A 20,392-nucleotide genomic window follows, 5' to 3' on the forward strand; every position below is an offset into this window, starting at 1 on the left:
CTACATGTAATATTCTATTCTATTCATTGCTATAGCTACCGCAAATAAACATACCGTAAGTAAAACATTGCTTTAGGATAAGACCGTCTGCTAATGGCCAAAATGTGAATGTATTAATTGTAACTGTAGGCATACAGGCTAGGCTAGTACAGTATAAGGCGTTTTATTAGTTAAGAAAGGGTCACTGTCTAGTTATGCCTGAGTCAGAGCAGTCCTAAAAGAAATTGGAACAGGACGTCTTCTGCCTTAGGGAGGTTGGGGGCTGGGTTAAGGATTAATGAATTGCTTTTTCAACATTGTTCAGCGGTGGTGATTATGGCCTATTTAAAACAGCCACAAATAGGCAAAAGTTCCTTAAACAGACATCCATCATTATGTCAAATGCCACACCCCCCTTGCTGTTCAATGGCTGCGGGGGCTGAACCTCGACGCGTCATAGGAGGAGTGATTTAAATGTGTATTCCCTCTTGGCTTTGAACTGGAGTAGCCGCCTTTCCTCTCACAAATAGTAGCGCTGTATGTCCATGAACAAGAACTAAGAACCAAATTCCTTTAGCCGAGCTGTGACTATCTGATATGAGAGAATTACTTCATCACCAAGTTTACTGTTTCAGATGTCTATAGGAAATCCATGAAGTCGACCAACGCAGTATAAAATAAGGAAACAAGAAGAGGAAGATTTAGCCTAGACTACTTCTGGACTAGTTTGCAAGCTCTCCAATCGGAATATATAACAACCGTTTGAAGTTGTTACATCTTGAGAACAGCAACAATTTACCATTGCAAGCAGCAGTCCACGACTTGGTTGAAGTTGCGCACGTCTCGTGGTAGCGCGCACCACCATCGTGATCATTTCCTCGCGGTTACTTCACCTAAACTACCACGACGGCAAGGTGAGCACCGCAGCGCGTCACATTTTTCCACACATTTGTTAACAATAGTCATATATCGTTTAAAGTTTCAGCCTAGTAGATGTGTTATTACACAGTAATGAACGGTAGGGTATTATTGGCAGAAAATGTTGGTCCCCTTTTCTGTCTGTCATGTTCGAACAATTATTGAGCGCAAGCTATTCGTCCGTGATTCAACATTTCCCTCTGACTATCCAGTGGTGAACATGACTTACTTTTACCCCTTATCATAGCACACATTTCTTAACCGTTCGTCCATGCTTTTGTTGTTGGGGGGGGGGGGGTCTTCTCCCGTATCTTGACTGCATCTCTGCATCAAGGCAGCCCTGGTACAATGGGGAGTTGTGCGCCGGCCGTAGTGTTAATTAAAAGAGACCCGTTTTAATGAAACAGCGATGCGTGTAGTTATGGCCCCTGAGCGCATTATTAAAAGAGAAGGATATATTGCTAATCTGCCTTGGTGCCAAGCGGGCCTGACCATTGCTCACTGTACTATTTGTACTATTTATAGTGGCTGTTAATGGTGCAGTCAGGCTTATTTATTTTAATTACAAACGACTTCCCCTTGCTTGTGTGAGCGGGGTTATTTGTTAATTTAAACTGTGTGGGGGGGGGGGGGGGGGGGGTTGGGCTTTGACAGGTTTTAATTAGTGTAGGTTTACCAAAGGCACAGGGAGCAATACTTCTCTACAAAGTGACTGGTGTAATGTGAAATTTGATCCGAGCCACTTTGGTGAGATATGGGACTTGTTGATGCACATCAACAAGATAAAGAAACTATGCCCAAGCCTAAAAATACCTAGTGGTCTTATAAAAACACAGTTTAGTATACACCATATGTTGAAAAAAATAAGGTTATAAGCCTACATTTACACAGGCAGCCCAATTCAGACTTTTTTCCCCGCTAATTGGTCTTTTAGACAAATCAGATCAACTCTTTTGCTTATAATTGGGCAATAAATCTGAATTGGGATGCCTGTGTAAATGCAGCCTATTAGGCCTATGCTATCTATGTAGGTTCCTATCCAAAAGAAGCATAACAATACAAGAAGACTAAATGATTGGGAGCTGACAATGTATTTATCACCAACAAGTGAGTATTTCAATGAAGAAGAGCCAAATGCAATTGGTTAATGGCGAGTGAACCATTATTTGCTCTGTCAACCCGAAACCACATGCAATCCATCAGTCTGTCCTCAGACAGCCAAGGTATTGTGTTCCTCCTCATTAGCCTCTGTTTTTAATGGTTATTTCATCAATCAGTCTATTACTAGAGCGGAACACAGCTGTCTCTCCTCCTCACTAACCTTTGTTTTGCCTGATCATTCATTTATCATTAAAGCAGCAGCGGAGACCGAGCTTATTACAAATCAGAGCCCACAGACTCTTATCGCTCAACAAGGACTCCAGTTTATCAATGGAAGGAGCGTAAGTAGTAGCCTAGTCAAGGACAGACTCGGGCGGTCTCCAAAACTCATCTCAACAAAAATAACTCTTTCCTTCACCCCCTCTAAACTTTGTCCTCATTGTGTGCCGCTCGTTCATCTATCTGGCTTGCATAGACTTTCCTAACCCCCTTTTCGCTTTGTATTTAGAAAGCCAATATGAGAAATGCCCTAGCTTGTTTTTAGCGATAGGCTTTGGTTACAAATCAGCGTTATGAAGATATGGCGTTCACCAAAGTTCTGCAGGGTGTTGATAAGAAGGAACACTAAGTCCTTGCGCCCTCCAAAATAGGTGGGTGTCTACTGTGTTCAGCGGGGGGATAAGCTTGTCTAAGTCCCTTTTAGGGTAATGTAATTGTTGGGGCTTGCTCTGCATTGAAATTTCACTGGCTCCCCCTCTGATGCTGATGACATTCCCCAGGGCATGGCTCAGGTATTGTCTCAGAGTTTGCCGTGTGCTGCGAAAGATGATTAAATGTAGGATTTGCATTTTCATGAGATCAGTGAGTTTTTTTTTTGTGAGGTTATTTTGGCTCGTCTTCGCTTACGGCTGAGGCTTCTGCAGGTGTGTGTCTGTGTGATTGCATTCGCTGTGCTGCCGCAACTTGTCGCAGGTACGGTGAGGAATGCAAAAAAAGCGAGTAGTATTTCTGCACCCATTTGAGACTTTCACGTGGCTGCACTGCAGCAGTTCTTCTGAGACTTCAGTAGGAAGCCAAACAAACAGGGAAATAATCATTCATTTAAGGGTAGCCTCTTCTCCACTTGGGTTGTACTTGGTCTGCCGTGGCTTCACGGTACATGTTATGATCTGTTTGGAGTCAAGGGAGACTAACTGGTTTGACAGGCAAATTGCCAGATGGCCAGAAAAAGCATTGAGGCTTAGGACTTGTTGACATATTGTAGTCAAGAGGAAATGTTTCCATACCATATGACACTATCCAGTCCTTGTTTTAAAAGAGAAAAACAGGGTATAGCTCCTACTCAAGTGCATGTCTATGAGAGCTATGAGAGAGAGGAAGAGAAATGGAGGTCACATTGGCGCCTCTGTTCCTAGATTTGACCAGAATTCCTCTTTTTATTTCACGAGGGTGGAGGCTCTTGTATTTCGGGGTATAGTAATTGATTTCACGCTGGTAATTCACTGCCCGAGGCGTCTGGCTCTGAACACAGGAAACGGACTGCAAAGCAGCAAGCAGAAATGGGCCATGTAAGGTGTCTTGTGTTCCAAACTGTAAATTCACTAGACAAGCTGTGTATTCATCATACATAATGACCTCATTGCACTAATTGCATAATGGTTTCTAGCTATATGCCATTATGATAGTTGCAGAAGGTTCTGGCCCCCTGCACAGTACTGTTAAATGTTTCCCTTACTGTTCCTTCGGTGGGATAGTCCATCCCCTCCACTATGATGCCCCACATTTGCCCGAACAAATCTGGCATCAAGTGTTTTCATTTCAATTTGATTTCAATTCCACATCCTATGATGCAGCTGTAGGACCCATTGCGAGGAGTAAATTGGAAAACAATGTTGTTGCCCCCAGGTATTTTTGAAAAAAAATGTTCTCAAGTTGCTGCCTCTGGTCTCCAGTTTGTCAGGGTTGTCTTTGACCCTGACTCTGAGACAGCACATTGCCAGCTGGCATTTGTAACCGACTGGTAAAGGCTGAAATGTGCCCCGGGATGCCCCCCTTCCAGGAAGGGGTCACACTGCCTTCCTGTGGCAACTTGGCCCTCCGCGACCCCCGATTGACATCCCCAATCAGAGTAGCTCTGTGGATGACCTTTGAACTCCCCAGGGCATCTCTTGTCTGTTGCCTCTTGACCTCGGTGGAAGAACAGCTAGAGGAAATAACGTGATAGAGTCCCAGATGGCAGGCAATCCCCCACATGCAGATGCCAAGCCCTCTTTCCCCCTCATACAATACCTTGGATTTAAGGCAACAGTATAAGCTTTCCCCCTTTCTTCCAACAGCCTTGCCTGGTTCAGGGACTCTCAAAGCCACAGAGAAATTGACAGCGGCCTTTTTAAAAGGGGCTTGTGGAAACAGCTTAGCGTAACGGTCATCAATCAAACGGAGAAATGTCTTGTGCTGATATTCACGTTCGGATTGATATTGTGTGTCTGTGTGTGTGAGTGTGTGAATCTGTGTGTGTGTGTCTGTGTGTGTGTGTCTGTGTGTGTGTCTGTGTGTGTGTGTGCACGTACTGATAGGCCTGTGATAAGTCAAGTGCTGACCTATGTCAAGAATGTATAAAAAATATCTCACCTGTCCAAATGTCAATAGACGGGTTGGTTACAGCAGATACATGTAAAGAGTCTGTAGTGAACGTAGCACATGCATCTATTGAACTAGATACTGCAGAGTAGCACTGTGGAAAAAGCTTTACCGCCAGGGTTTGGTCCCTCAGCTCTTTGTCGTGTTCCTCTGTATGGGTCCTGAGATGCAGGGTTGGTGCCCCATGTGAAGGCACTTTGTTGGGGTCAGTCCAGCGTCGCCCTGGGCCTCTCTTATGGAGCTCAGCTCTCCTTGATTGGAGCCAGGTGTCCGAAGCAGAGAGTGCTGTGGTGGACCAGCGGCGGACTGAAATGTCTTGTGGGAAGGGCACTCGTAAAGCAAAACATGCCCTCATTTAAATTAGAAGCACTGGAGGACAAATTAGGACGCTGTTGTTAATTTGGAAAATGAAATCCGTCGCTGCAATTATTTAGTGTTGTTGGCCATAATTATGAATCATGAAGCCGGTGAAAAGCAATGGCTGACTCATTGCTGAGTTGCACGCTGGTATGGTTCTTGTTAGTGTGATTTGAAAGCAATATTATCCCCAGCTGTGCATGAAATCAGTTCAGTTTTGAAACGTAAAAGTGGGAAGTTCGGATATACAGTAGAAATGAACCGATAACGGCACACTTGGAATGTGAAGACATCATGTAGATTACCATTGGTGTCTGGTGTCTGGTGTCTCAAAGGATATGGGACTCCATATGTCATCTCCGTTACACCACAAGAAGGTTTATATACTGGTATACCGGAATGTCAACTCCGTAACCCTAACGAAAGTTTTTGTAATCACTCAAAAAACCTCTGTCGACTAGTCTACTCACCCAGTGCAACCCAACAACACAGAAGACCCAACAACACTATTCAATAAGCAGGACTCTGCAACATCAAAGACCTCTCTTCTGGGACACATTATCAAGTTGCAATGAGAGGTTATAATTGCAGCCGGCTCAAAGACAGTGCGGCTTTGGTTAGTAAGAAGAGGTTTGTGTGGAGGTTGTCGTGGGACGGCTGCTTTCCAGGGTGCCAGTCGCCTCTGAGGCGCATATTTTTCAGGAAACTGTACCCCCCCGCCATATCCCTTAAATGAATAGGGCTAAGCTCTCTTTGCCAACGAATCCCAGAGCCAACCGATTGGTTACCGTGCCAAAACTCACATTTGGGAATCCGAGGCCTCGCTCTTTCCTGTCTGTGGGGCTTCTCTCTCCTCGTCACCCACATTCCAGGTAGATGTACAGTACAGTTGGGACATTCCAGGTAGATGTACAGTACAGTTGGGACATTTCAGGTAGATGTACAGTACAGTTGGGACATTCCCGGTAGATGTGCAGTACAGTTGGGACATTCCCGGTAGATGTAGAGTACAGTTGGGACATTCCAGGTAGATGTACAGTACAGTTAGGACATTCCAGGTAGATGTACAGTACAGTTGGGACATTCCGGGTGGATGTACAGTACAGTTGGGACATTCCAGGTAGATGTACAGTACAGTTGGGACATTCCAGGTAGATGTACAGTACAGCTGGGACATTCCAGGTAGATGTACAGTTAGGACATTCCAGGTAGATGTACAGTACAGTTGGGACATTCCAGGTAGATGTACAGTACAGTTGGGACATTCCAGGTAGATGTACAGTACAGTTGGGACATTCCAGGTAGATGTACAGTACAGTTAGGACATTCAAGGTAGATGTACAGTACAGTTAGGACATTCCAGGTAGATGTACAGTACAGTTAGGACATTCCAGGTAGATGTACAGTACAGTTGGGACATTCCAGGTAGATGTACAGTTGGGACATTCCAGGTGGATGTACTGTACAGTTGGGACATTCCAGGTAGATGTACAGTACAGTTGGGACATTCCAGGTAGATGTACAGTTGGGACATTCCAGGTGGATGTACTGTACAGTTGGGACATTCCAGGTAGATGTACAGTACAGTTGGGACATTCCAGGTAGATGTACAGTTGGGACATTCCAGGTGGATGTACTGTACAGTTGGGACATTCCAGGTAGATGTACAGTACAGTTGGGACATTCCAGGTAGATGTACAGTTGGGACATTCCAGGTGGATGTACTGTACAGTTGGGACATTCCAGGTAGATGTACAGTACAGTTGGGACATTCCAGGTAGATGTACAGTACAGTTGGGACATTCCAGGTGGATGTACTGTACAGTTGGGACATTCCAGGTAGATGTACAGTTGGGACATTCCATGTAGATGTACAGTACAGTTGGGACATTCCAGGTAGATGTACAGTTGGGACATTCCAGGTAGATGTACAGTTGGGACATTCCAGGTGGATGTACTGTACAGTTGGGACATTCCAGGTAGATGTACAGTACAGTTGGGACATTCCAGGTAGATGTACTGTACAGTTAGGACATTCCAGGTAGATGTACAGTACAGTTGGGACATTCCAGGTAGATGTACAGTTGGGACATTCCAGGTGGATGTACTGTACAGTTGGGACATTCCAGGTAGATGTACAGTTGGGACATTCCAGGTGGATGTACTGTACAGTTGGGACATTCCAGGTAGATGTACAGTACAGTTGGGACATTCCAGGTAGATGTACAGTTGGGACATTCCAGGTGGATGTACTGTACAGTTGGGACATTCCAGGTAGATGTACAGTACAGTTGGGACATTCCAGGTAGATGTACAGTTGGGACATTCCAGGTGGATGTACTGTACAGTTGGGACATTCCAGGTAGATGTACAGTACAGTTGGGACATTCCAGGTAGATGTACAGTACAGTTGGGACATTCCAGGTGGATGTACTGTACAGTTGGGACATTCCAGGTAGATGTACAGTACAGTTGGGACATTCCAGGTAGATGTACAGTACAGTTAGGACATTCCAGGTAGATGTACAGTACAGTTGGGACATTCCAGGTAGATGTACAGTTGGGACATTCCAGGTGGATGTACTGTACAGTTGGGACATTCCAGGTAGATGTACAGTACAGTTGGGACATTCCAGGTAGATGTACAGTACAGTTGGGACATTCCAGGTGGATGTACTGTACAGTTGGGACATTCCAGGTAGATGTACAGTTGGGACATTCCAGGTAGATGTACAGTACAGTTGGGACATTCCAGGTAGATGTACAGTACAGTTAGGACATTCCAGGTAGATGTACAGTACAGTTGGGACATTCAAGGTGGATGTACAGTACAGTTGGGACATTCCGGGTGGATGTACAGTACAGTTGGGACATTCCAGGTAGATGTACAGTACAGTTGGGACATTCCAGGTAGATGTACAGTTGGGACATTCCAGGTGGATGTACAGTACAGTTGGGACATTCCAGGTAGATGTACTGTACAGTTGGGACATTCCAGGTAGATGTACTGTACAGTTGGGACATTCCAGGTAGATGTACAGTACAGTTGGGACATTCCAGGTAGATGTACAGTTGGGACATTCCAGGTGGATGTACAGTACAGTTGGGACATTCCAGGTAGATGTACTGTACAGTTGGGACATTCCAGGTAGATGTACAGTACAGTTAGGACATTCCAGGTATATGTACAGTACAGTTGGGACATTCAAGGTGGATGTACAGTACAGTTGGGACATTCAGTACAGGGGACATTCCAAGATGTACGGGTGGATGTACAGTACAGTTGGGACATTCCAGGTAGATGTACAGTACAGTTGGGACATTCAAGGTGGATGTACAGTACAGTTAGGACATTCCAGGTAGATGTACAGTACAGCTGGGACATTCTAGGTAGATGTACAGTTAGGACATTCCAGGTAGATGTACAGTTAGGACATTCCAGGTATATGTACAGTACAGTTGGGACATTCAAGGTGGATGTACAGTACAGTTGGGACATTCCGGGTGGATGTACAGTACAGTTGGGACATTCCAGGTAGATGTACAGTACAGTTGGGACATTCAAGGTGGATGTACAGTACAGTTGGGACATTCCAGGTAGATGTACAGTACAGCTGGGACATTCTAGGTAGATGTACAGTTAGGACATTCCAGGTAGATGTACAGTTAGGACATTCCAGGTAGATGTACAGTACAGTTGGGACATTCCAGGTAGATGTACAGTACAGTTAGGACATTCCAGGTAGATGTACAGTACAGCTAGGACATTCCAGGTAGATGTACAGTACAGCTAGGACATTCCAGGTAGATGTACAGTACAGTTGGGACATTCCAGGTAGATGTACAGTACAGTTGGGACATTCCAGGTGGATGTACTGTACAGTTGGGACATTCCAGGTAGATGTACAGTACAGTTGGGACATTCCAGGTAGATGTACAGTACAGTTGGGACATTCCAGGTAGATGTACAGTACAGTTGGGACATTCCAGGTAGATGTACTGTACAGTTGGGACATTCCAGGTAGATGTACAGTACAGTTGGGACATTCCAGGTAGATGTACAGTACAGTTGGGACATTCCAGGTAGATGTACAGTACATTTGGGACATTCCAGGTAGATGTACAGTACAGTTCGGACCACGGCCAAAACCGGCCCACAAGTATTTTTTATTTTCTTTGACCCCCCTCAAAGTCATAATATTCGTTTTTTGGGGGGATTTTAGTTTTTGTCCAAAAAATACTAAAATCACCAGCAAGATGTATGTGATTGTGTCGCAATTTAATTAAGGTATTAAATTATGTTATTTTCAAATACAATCTCTTTTTGGGCTTGGTTGTGGTTAATTTACAGTGTACAAATTATTATAATTATGTTACGGTCCCCCGACAATCTGCTCTGACAAAAATCGGCCTACAGCTGAATCTAGTTACCTACCCCTGGTGTGTACAGTATGGTACGTTCCAGGTGGGTGTACAGTATGGTATGTTCCAAGTTGGTGTACAGTATGGTACGTTCCAAGTGGGGGTACAGTATGGTACGTTCCAAGTGGGGGTACAGTACGGTACGTTCCAGGTGGGTGTACAGTATGGTATGTTCCAAGTTGGTGTACAGTATGGTACGTTCCAAGTGGGGGTACAGTATGGTACGTTCCAAGTGGGGGTACAGTACGGTACGTTCCAGGTGGGTGTACAGTATGGTACGTTCCAGGTGGGTGTACAGTATGGTACGTTCCAGATGGGTGTACAGTATGGTACGTTCCAGGTGGGTGTACAGTATGGTACGTTCCAGATGGGTGTACAGTATGATACGTTCCAAGTGGGTGTACAGTATGGTACGTTCCAGGTTGGTGTAAAGTACGGTACGTTCCAGATGGGTGTAATGTACGGTACGTTCCAGGTGGGTGTAAAGTATGATACGTTCCAGGTGGGTGTAAATGTTCCAGGTTGGTGTAAAGTACGTTCCAGATGGGTGTAATGTACAGGTGGGGTAAAGTACAGTGGGTGTATGGTACGTTCCGGGTGGGTGTAAAGTATGGTACGTTCCAGGTGGGTGTAAAGTATGATACGTTCCAGGTGGGTGTAAAGTATGGTACGTTCCAAGTGGGTGTACAGTATGGTACGTTCCAGGTGGGTGTAAAGTACGGTACGTTCCAGGTGGGTGTAAAGTATGGTACGTTCCAGATGGGTGTACAGTATGGTACATTCCAGGTGGGTGTAAAGTGCGGTACGTTCCAGGTGGGTGTAAAGTACGGTACGTTCCAGGTGGGTGTACAGTATGGTATGGCACAGATGTATTTAGGATAACCATGATAACGGGGATGACCGAGAGGAAGCTTGATTTCCTGAATGTTCCGTGGGTTTCCGGAATAGAATGTAGAAGCTGTGGTAAATATCAACCAAATACCCTAAGTTGAAATAAAGCCTGTTAATAAAGGTGTCAGTGGTGTTATTTCCTGGACTGTTAATGTCTTTAAAACAGAAATATCATTCCATCTCTCCATGTTAAGCTCAAACATTCTCGTACTGTTGAATAGACACTTTTCCATTCGCCCACCCTTGTTGTTATCATCCTTACTCAGGGTGACATTATATCTCCCCCCCCCCCCTTCTTCTCTCCAGGCCAACCATGGTGAACAGCCGGGTGGAGGCATCAGCCGTGGCGGTGACAGGGGGCGGCGGTGGCTCGGCAGGCAGGTCATGCGCGGGCTGTGGTGGGCGCATCGCCGACCGCTTCCTGCTCTTCTCCATGGAGCGCTACTGGCACACGCGCTGCCTCAAGTGCTCCTGCTGCCACGCCCAGCTGGGCGAGATTGGCACCACCTGCTACAGCAAAGGGGGCATGATCCTCTGCAAGAACGACTACATCAGGTGAGCTTCAGGGAAGGCAGCATTCAAATCAGAAAGGACTCTGGGTGGGGGTGGATGCAGCACGATAATGGCTCCTCCTCACCGTCTTGTAGGCAGGTGTAGTGTCTGCCTCCATATTGGTCATGCAGATGGAGGAAAAAGATTTGATTGGAAACTACCATACTATGGTGACATAGGGGTGGGGAAAGGGGAAGTACATGGGGAAATGATTTGCCTATGTTATATAGTCTGAAATTACCATAGGTTGTAAGCTAACGGTCTCTCAAATGTTTTAGGTAACATCAACCATTTTGGACCTAGGCTATGTTGACAAAGTGAAATTAATGTGTTTTAAATATTCAACACAGCCCAGGTGAAAAATCATTGAAGATAATTAAAACAGCTGAGAGATGGTTAGCCTACAACCTAAAGTCAATTTTAGTGAGCTTCTCCTTCAATAACGAGTTAATAGTGAAAGTGCAACGGAAATCCACTTTCCACAACTGATCCCGCCTGATGAGTCTGTTAATGCTAGGTCAGACAAGCACAGACAGCTCTGAAAGCAGTTGGAAAAGTGGAGGAATTTGTCAAGTCCTTTTCTCTCTGTTTGTTCTATGCACGCATAAAGGCACCAGGTGTTTGGGTGTGAATGCGGTCAGGTAGGGTGTGGCAGGATATCAGAGACCGGAGGGTGTTATGAAAGAGGTATATGCTCACAGCAGGGTTGGGTGTGGGTCTGGGGGAACAAGGAGATTCTGACAGCTACTCGATCCTCAAGACATGACCAACTCTGTCTTTCACTACTTTTTGCACATTTTAATGACAAAACCTAAGGAGTTGCGTAAGATGAGGGGAAACCGGGAAAAGACTGCACATTAGCCAATTTCATCACCACAGCATTGCTCCTACACTGTTTGCCTTAATAATGTCTTGCCCAGTCTGGACTATGTGTGTGTGAGAGAGACAGAGCGAGAGGCTGGCTGGTCCAACACAGACTGGGATTGTGTGTGTGTGCCTGCATTGGCACTTCTCAGGCACTGGTTCTCTCCAGGGCAAACACTGGGGCAGATCCGGCGCAGTCTGGAAACCCACACAGCCCAAGAACGCCCGCACGAAGGGAGGCCTGCTGGGTAGAGCAGAGACACTGGGCACTGTACATCAGCGCACTAAGAATACAGAGGATTTAAAGCCACTCCCACCAGAATAAATAGCACACTTCTACTTCCCTACAATGTGATCTACTGAAAGATGTATGGTTGCAAATTGAATGTAGGTCTACTAGCTATGTATTGCATAAAATCACCTTGACTCTAATAACTCCTCATTACAATGCTTGCAACCAACATGAATAAATGGGAATTGCACAAGAAAAATATAAAGGTGTTTTTGCCCCAAAAAGTGCTCTGTTAATTAGTCATCAATATGGAATGACACCATTCATATTTTTTAAGGGGTATATGGTACTTATGCACTGCTGCCTAACGATGGTGCAGCACCTTGTGTCCATGTAAACGATGGTCTAACATAGTGCAGGACCTTGTGTCCATGTAAACGATGGTCTAACATAGTGCAGGACCTTGTGTCCATGTAAACGATGGTCTAACATAGTGCAGCACCTTGTGTCCATGTAAACGATGGTCTAACATAGTGCAGGACCTTGTGTCCATGTAAACGATGGTCTAACATAGTGCAGCACCTTGTGTCCATGTAAACGATGGTCTAACATAGTGCAGCACCTTGTGTCCATGTAAACGATGGTCTAACATAGTGCAGGACCTTGTGTCCATGTAAACGATGGTCTAACATAGTGCAGCACCTTGTGTCCATGTAAACGATGGTCTAACATAGTGCAGCACCTTGTGTCCATGTAAACGATGGTCTAACATAGTGCAGCACCTTGTGTCCATGTAAACGATGGCCTAACATAGTGCAGCACCTTGTGTCCATGTAAACGATGGTCTAACATAGTGCAGCACCTTGTGTCCATGTAAACGATGGTCTAACATAGTGCAGCACCTTGTGTCCATGTAAACGATGGTCTAACATAGTGCAGCACCTTGTGTCCATGTAAACGATGGTCTAACATAGTGCAGCACCTTGTGTCCATGTAAACGATGGTCTAACATAGTGCAGCACCTTGTGTCCATGTAAACGATGGCCTAACATAGTGCAGCACCTTGTGTCCATGTAAACGATGGTCTAACATAGTGCAGCACCTTGTGTCCATGTAAACGATGGTCTAACATAGTGCAGCACCTTGTGTCCATGTAAACGATGGTCTAACATAGTGCAGCACCTTGTGTCCATGTAAACGATGGTCTAACATAGTGCAGCACCTTGTGTCCATGTAAACGATGGTCTAACATAGTGCAGCACCTTGTGTCCATGTAAAGGATGGTCTAACATAGTGCAGCACCTTGTGTCCATGTAAACGATGGTCTAACATAGTGCAGCACCTTGTGTCCATGTAAACGATGGTCTAACATAGTGCAGCACCTTGTGTCCATGTAAACGATGGTCTAACATAGTGCAGCACCTTGTGTCCATGTAAACGATGGTCTAACATAGTGCAGCACCTTGTGTCCATGTAAACGATGGTCTAACATAGTGCAGCACCTTGTGTCCATGTAAACGATGGTCTAACATAGTGCAACACCTTGTGTCCATGTAAACGATGGCCTAACATAGTGCAGCACCTTGTGTCCATGTAAACGATGGTCTAACATAGTGCAGCACCTTGTGTCCATGTAAACGATGGTCTAACATAGTGCAGCACCTTGTGTCCATGTAAACGATGGTCTAACATAGTGCAGCACCTTGTGTCCATGTAAACGATGGTCTAACATAGTGCAGCACCTTGTGTCCGTGTAAACGATGGTCTAACATAGTGCAGCACCTTGTGTCCATGTAAACGATGGTCTAACATAGTGCAGCACCTTGTGTCCATGTAAACGATGGTCTAACATAGTGCAGCACCTTGTGTCCATGTACGCTCAAGGTCCATCCTCGCAGATATTTCTAATGCAGAACGGGACTCAGTACGAAGCTTATCAAATGTATAATACAGTTAGTGGAAAAGGGCAAGGCTCTCATTGCCGAGTGGCGCTGTGCCGCTGAGTCCGATACAGGCAGAGAGGGGGGAGAGAGAGGGGAGGGAGAGAGAGGGGGGAGAGAGAGGGAGCCTTAATTAGGGAGAACAGGGTTCCTCTCGGGCGCTCGCTTATTAAATTACTGTTTGGATTAAGATCAAAAATTCATTACAGTGTGCAGTCAGAGCTGGGACACTGATAGGGAACCGGAGGGGGGGGGGGGTATAGCAGCCAAACCAGTCTGGTAGGTGTCACAAGGAGGGGGTGTAATAAAGGTGAGAGCGGTTGAGAGGCTTTCTATTAAGACTGAACAGTTGAACTGTCTACACACTAGGCTCTCTGAGGGATGGGCTAATGTGCTCTGGGTAGTCTACCAAATGTGGTGTGGAAGTTTCACAAAATGGACTTACCTGGTCATGCTCTAACAATGAGGCTAACTGTTCGACATCGGCAACGCAATGTCTGCTTCACCAAAAGGCATGTAGTGGACCGTAGTCTTTGTCATACACTTTACACCAAACAATGATATCACCAGCATCTACAGAAGGTAATCTGTGACTTGTGGAGAAAAAGCCCTTCATCAGGGTTCTTCACCAGTATCAGCTGTAACATACTTCCTGGCTCTCCCAGTAGCCTGCCACGGACTTCATCTGCAGCTCAAACCCCACATGGAATCTGTGGCCGCCGGCTGAGCACTCATAAGACCTGAGTCACATGTCTCAGCATCACCACCAACACTATTCAATGCTGCATCCCTCCCTTTCAGTCCTGCTGGAACACGTGTCAAACTCATTCCATCGAGGGCTGAGTGTCAGCGGGTTTTCACTCCTCCCTTGTACTTGATTGATGAAATAAGGTTGCTAATTAGTAAGGAACTCCCCTCACCTGGTTGTGTAAGTCTTAATTGAAAGGAAAAACAGGAAAAACCTGCAGACACTAGGCCCTCCATGGAACGAGTTTGACAGCCCTGTATTAGAATCTAGACCTATACTTGACTTTATTCATGACTTCAACCACTTGTCTGGGACGTATTTCCTTTTATTGCTCGAGATATTTCTGTTTAGGATTGGCAAAGGGTGAGCTGATTCAGAATCAGATATAAGAAGTGTGGTGCTGAACAACAGCATTGCTTTCATTGTGAAAATGAGGTGTGACTTGGTCCGAGGGGTAATGTGTTGAAGTGTTTGTGGTGTGAGTGGTTGCAGTGGTCTGACACGGGTTGTTCATCCACAGGCTGTTCGGGCACAGCGGGGCATGCAGCGCTTGTGGCCAGTCCATCCCTGCCAGTGAGATGGTGATGCGGGCACAGGGCAATGTGTACCATCTCAAGGTAAGAGGAACTTCAGCCAAAAAGTAAAAGAGTCATTCTACTGGGCAAAAACTGGTTGAATCAACGTTGTTTCCACTTCATAACAACAACAACAAAAATGTATGTGATGACGTTGAGTCAACGTGGGAAACTGATTGGATTTGCAAAAAGTCATCAACTTAAGGGAATTTCATATTTTTTTCACCCAACTTTTAATCTAAATCCAATGATGGGGATTGTTTTGGGTTTAATTCACATTAGTTGACAACTCAACCAAATGTAAATCTAAACTAGTCGTTCAACTGACGTCTTAGCCCAGTGGGATGCCAACAGAAGCCACAGAGGCCCTTTATAAACACAGCAATATGACTCAGCGAGAAACGCATGCTTCTGTTGCTCTTTCTTAAAGTTCCTCATGTCCCTCGCTCTCTGCAGTGTTTCACCTGTGCCACCTGTAGAAACCGGCTGGTGCCGGGCGACCGCTTCCACTATGTCAATGGCACCATCTTCTGTGAGCACGACCGGCCAGGGGGCGCCCTGCTCAGCAGTCACCTGACCTCGCTGCAGGGGAACGGCATGATGCCCGACCAGAAGGTGAAGGGATGGGTTCTGATAGAACCGCACAGCCCTTGGTTGATAGTCCAATCCATGTGATTTAATAAATGAATGTGGATTCTGACGTCTCCAAGAGTGCTTTTTTAGAAATGCTGTTCAAAGTGGTGTTGGACTGTGGTCTTCTTGCTGTCTTTGTTCTTGTAGTCTTGTATTTATGCATAATCAATGTGTGCCAATAATCACCTCTTTCTCCTGATCTCAGGTCTGCTGAAGAAGAATGGGTGACAAAGCAACGTGTGCCTTCTCCTCCCCCGCCTCCTCCTCATGCTCTTCTTCCTTTTCCACCCATAAGTTTGTCCTGCACCAGCCATCCCATCCTTCAGATATTCCCATATCCGTACTCCGGATACTGCTGCCAGTGTCCCATTAGCTTTCCCAGTAACACGGCATTTCCCCCAAAATAATGTTTATTCTGGTCATAGAGAATAATGTTCTCAACCTTGACAAAATTGAAGTCTCCTGCTTCAAGGGAACGATGTGGAGGAGGGAAAGACTGTTGATAATGGAAGAGGATGATTTATACTGTCAAAACAGTGTCTGTTTTCGGTAAGTCCGTTGGTGACTGACTTGCATAAGACTGACTTGTAGTAATGCCCTGAGAGGACTATGGCATTTCCAGTGATGGACCATCCTTGATGTAGCACCTTTCCCTAGCCAGCACAAAACTACAGGGAGAGGGAGATGCCACAGACCAATAAATATATACTGGTTCTCGTCCGGAGCTGTTTCAACCAAGCTACAGTTTAATGACTCCCGAAACACGAAGAGTGTGTTCAAAACAAGATCGCCACATGAATACACAGACACACACTCTCTGAGCTCCGACTCTAGGCCCTTTCATGTGTCGGATTGAGGGAAACAGGAAATACTTTGGTTGTAGTGCTATGCGACCGTAGCTTTTGCCCCCTGGACGTTCCTGAACTCTCATTCCTGAACTCTCATTGGCTCACTCGAACTGTCGAGTTAGGCCGAACGAGGAATGATCAAATACACCTGCCTGGATGTCTCGTCTACTTTCAAAAATATACTCTCTGTGTACTAAATGAAGAATGCCTGTAGAATATTCATCAAAACATACCTTTTAGTCCCATGATTATTTTGTACTGCAAGTGGTTGCCTTGTGTTTCTCAATTGTCTTCGATATTTAGTTATGTTTTCAGGTGAAGTTGGTTCCTGGGGTTAGTAAATGTACTCCTGTTTATGGGAACATACAAATATGCGTTTGTAATTGTTGTTTAAAAAATTTGGCCGGTGAGAATTGTTATTCCAACATGACTTTGCAGCAGTGCTCTATACGTCTTAATGTATTGTTGTTATGTGGTGGTGGAAGAGGACATGGTCAAAGTTGAACTGGTCCACATATAACCAGGGTCGTGTTGAGTAGGGCTCACTGTAGATAGAAAACAGAAATAAGTGTTTGTTATTGGAGAGGCCATGTAGTCCCTCGCTGTTTCAGGCCGTTTTTTCCGTTTGGTACCTAATGAACACGACCCAGGTTGAGGGAAGAGGAGAGCGGCATTGGGATGGAGAGAAGTAATAACTGTACATACCTTTTCTAGTGCTATTATTGTATTGTTGTCTATGGTTGAATTGCGTCTTTGTGTGGCCTAAAACATCTATATGGAGAAAAAAAGTACTTTCTAAATAACTATAATAATCATAATATTGCCAGTCACCTGTGTCGTGTCTGTAATGAGTGTTTGGATAATATTTACCTGCCGTTTGTGTGTGCGCGTGTGTAGCGAGGTGTGACAAATAGCGCTTTCACACCGAAAGGTAAAGCTCCCGGACTCAGACAAACATGGCCGATTACCCTCAGGAATGGAATTTCAAAGGCTTGAGCTGGGGCCATTACAGAAGCAATTAAAGTGGGATACGCTGGAGGCCCAGGCTTTAGCTGAAGTCCTGTGCCGGAGTCTAATGAGGCCTAATCTGGTGAGCTGGCCTAATTAAAAGGGAGGGACCCCTTTCCTGTGGGTGCTGAGTAGAGCAGTCCAGCTGTTGACTTTACAGTGCTCACAATGCAACAACAAACTGAAAGAAATAAGCCAACCCTTTTTCTCTTACCTATAACTCCATATAACTTTTCTTTCTTCACTGCGTATGAATTTGACATTTTCACTTCTTTGTTGAGTTCTTTACTTGGAAGTTAGGGTATAGGGCCTCTATATATAGTACTGAAGGGCATGTCGGAATTGTTTCTTGGCATGAAAACACCCCCTCAGATCTTGTTTATTTAATTAGCTAATTAAACTTCCATCTTATAGGTAGGTACCTTTGGCCTAGAAATCACAGTCAGCTTTTATGATCTTCTTTTATTTCTTATTCCGTGACTTCTCTACAGAGAGAAATTAAAACCAAACATGCAACAGGCCTACAAAGAAGACAGAAAAAAAACACTGGAGTAGCCAGCTGTGACTTTTCAAATGAATGTTCCCAGAGAAAACTCTACCATAAGCATTGTGGTGTGTGTCGGTGCCTCAGCAGTTCCTCTTTTAGGGTTAGCCAATTAGGTTCACACTCAAAATAACAATGAGTGTTTTAATGGCCGGATTTCAAAGCATTTCTTTGGTAATGATGTAGAATGGTTTTAAAGGATGAACACATTCCTCGGGTTCTTCAAACATAATCCAAACCTGAGCATGAGTTTCAAATCTTTCCAAAAAAAAAAAGTTTTTGTCAAGGTATTTTTGGCATTCCTCAGTTTGTTTCTAATTAGACTCCCATTCTTCCATAGACACAAGTGGAGTTCAATCATAATAACCAGAATAAACCTGATCTGAAAGAACTACATAAGGGGAAGCAATATACCCGATAAATATAAGAACACCTACAGAAGCACCTATCTGACATATTGTAGAACCTGTTATCGCATTGGTAGGTACCTATCCAGTCATTTTAGATCAGTGGTAGGTACCTATCCAGTCATTTTAGATCAGTGGTAGGTACCTATCCAGTCATTTTAGATCAGTGGTAGGTACCTATCCAGTCATTTTAGATCAGTGGTAGGTACCTATCCAGTCATTTTAGATCAGTGGTAGGTACCTATCCAGTCATTTTAGATCAGTGGTAGGTACCTATCCAGTCATTTTAGATCAGTGGTAGGTACCTATCCAGTCATTTTAGATCAGTGGTAGGTACCTATCCAGTCATTTTAGATCAGTGGTAGGTACCTATCCAGTCATTTTAGATCAGTGGTAGGTACCTATCCAGTCATTTTAGATCAATGGTAGGTACCTATCCAGTCATTTTAGATCAGTGGTAGGTACCTATCCAGTCATTTTAGATCAGTGGTAGGTACCTATCCAGTCATTTTAGATCAGTGGTAGGTACCTATCCAGTCATTTTAGATCAGTGGTAGGTACCTATCCAGTCATTTTAGATCAGTGGTAGGTACCTATCCAGTCATTTTAGATCAGTGGTAGGTACCTATCCAGTCATTTTAGATCAGTGGTAGGTACCTATCCAGTCATTTTAGATCAGTGGTAGGTACCTAACCAGTCATTTTAGATCAGTGGTAGGTACCTATCCAGTCATTTTAGATCAGTGTGGATTTTTAAAATCAGTTCATTTTTAAAACGTAGGAGTATTGCATACTGATAACAGCCACACAAACCGTCTCTATACCTGTTCTAACCAATGTGGCACCCAATGTTTCATTTGTATACCTAGTCTAATTACCATTTGATCCAGTAGCTTGACTAATACTTGGCCAGTCATCTCATCAAAATACATGGAAAACTTATCAGAACATTTCTCTTAACTGTTCAGTTTAGGTTTAAAGACACTGAAAATGATCAAGAAACCGAAGCAATTGTATTATCGGTATCTTATTCACAGGGGATTCCATAAATAAACACTTTTTGCTGATTTGCAATTCTTTGACTCAATATATCTGCCAGAGATAATGAGTAGCAATTGTCAGTCAGTCAGTGAAGGCAAGGTTTTATTTGTAGCTCCACACCCTTCTGCAGGGTGGCAGCTTGACATCCCCAGCCCATGTGCTGAAGTGCTGATATGGTATCAATTATTTATCCCACGTCTGTGATTTTGAGAAGCATCAGACAAATTCATTAACGTATGCAAATGACCCTAATTGCAATTATCTCTATATCTTGATAAGTAAAAGGGGGGAGGGAATCTACCAATCCCCCTCTGTGGTGCAAGTTACACTTTGCATTCAAACCAATCAAGCCTAATCTGCATATAACTAATTAGCTCAACATATTCAAAAACCAATTAACGGGTCTCTCAAATAGCTTCTATGCTGCGCAGCTTTTCTTTTTGAGCTGAGCTGGAGAAAGAAAAGTTTTCAGGTGCACAGTTTTGCAATGTGCAATGTTCCTTCCTCGAGAGAAGTGGAGTTCGCTTTTTTTTCTCTTTCCTCAATTCACTAATTAATCAAATTAACACATGCAAATTGGTGTAATTGCATTGTTTCGTCACCTCATGTTGTGTGAAGAAAGAAAAAAACAGGGAAGCAATGGAACAGCGAAGATATTTTTACCTGATGCCAGAGCGAGAAAGACAGATGTCC

General features: G+C 44.5%; 1 protein-coding gene across 2 annotated transcripts; it reads left to right on the forward strand.

Annotated features, from left to right (window-relative positions):
• The first annotated feature begins 470 nt into the window (after window positions 1-470).
• On the forward strand, window positions 471-19,725 carry lmo4a (LIM domain only 4a). Of its 2 annotated transcripts, XR_010463745.1 has the most exons (6): window positions 471-893; window positions 10,615-10,863; window positions 15,165-15,261; window positions 15,676-15,834; window positions 16,058-19,344; window positions 19,377-19,725. XR_010463745.1 is itself a non-coding variant. In XM_029647640.2 (5 exons), the coding sequence occupies exons 2-5, from the start codon at window positions 10,622-10,624 to the stop codon at window positions 16,064-16,066; spliced, it is 507 nt and encodes a 168-aa protein (XP_029503500.1). In that variant the 5' UTR covers window positions 471-893; window positions 10,615-10,621; the 3' UTR covers window positions 16,067-19,725. The 2 variants fall into 2 exon arrangements, 1 of the variants encoding a protein (XP_029503500.1); XM_029647640.2 differs by having other exon boundaries at window positions 16,058-19,725.
• Window positions 19,726-20,392: the final 667 nt, after the last annotated feature.

This window comes from Oncorhynchus nerka, linkage group LG4 (assembly GCF_034236695.1).
Source record: "Oncorhynchus nerka isolate Pitt River linkage group LG4, Oner_Uvic_2.0, whole genome shotgun sequence".
Classification (NCBI taxonomy): domain Eukaryota; kingdom Metazoa; phylum Chordata; class Actinopteri; order Salmoniformes; family Salmonidae; genus Oncorhynchus; species Oncorhynchus nerka.

Excerpts from the sequence above, each read along its gene's own strand:
- lmo4a (XM_029647640.2), top strand. The coding sequence starts at position 10,622 with ATGGTGAACAGCCGGGTGGAGGCATCAGCCGTGGCGGTGACAGGGGGC. Across the intron at positions 10,864-15,164 it reads TGCAAGAACGACTACATCAG|GCTGTTCGGGCACAGCGGGG; the intron begins GTGAGCTTCAGG and ends GTTCATCCACAG. Across the intron at positions 15,262-15,675 it reads GCAATGTGTACCATCTCAAG|TGTTTCACCTGTGCCACCTG; the intron begins GTAAGAGGAACT and ends CGCTCTCTGCAG.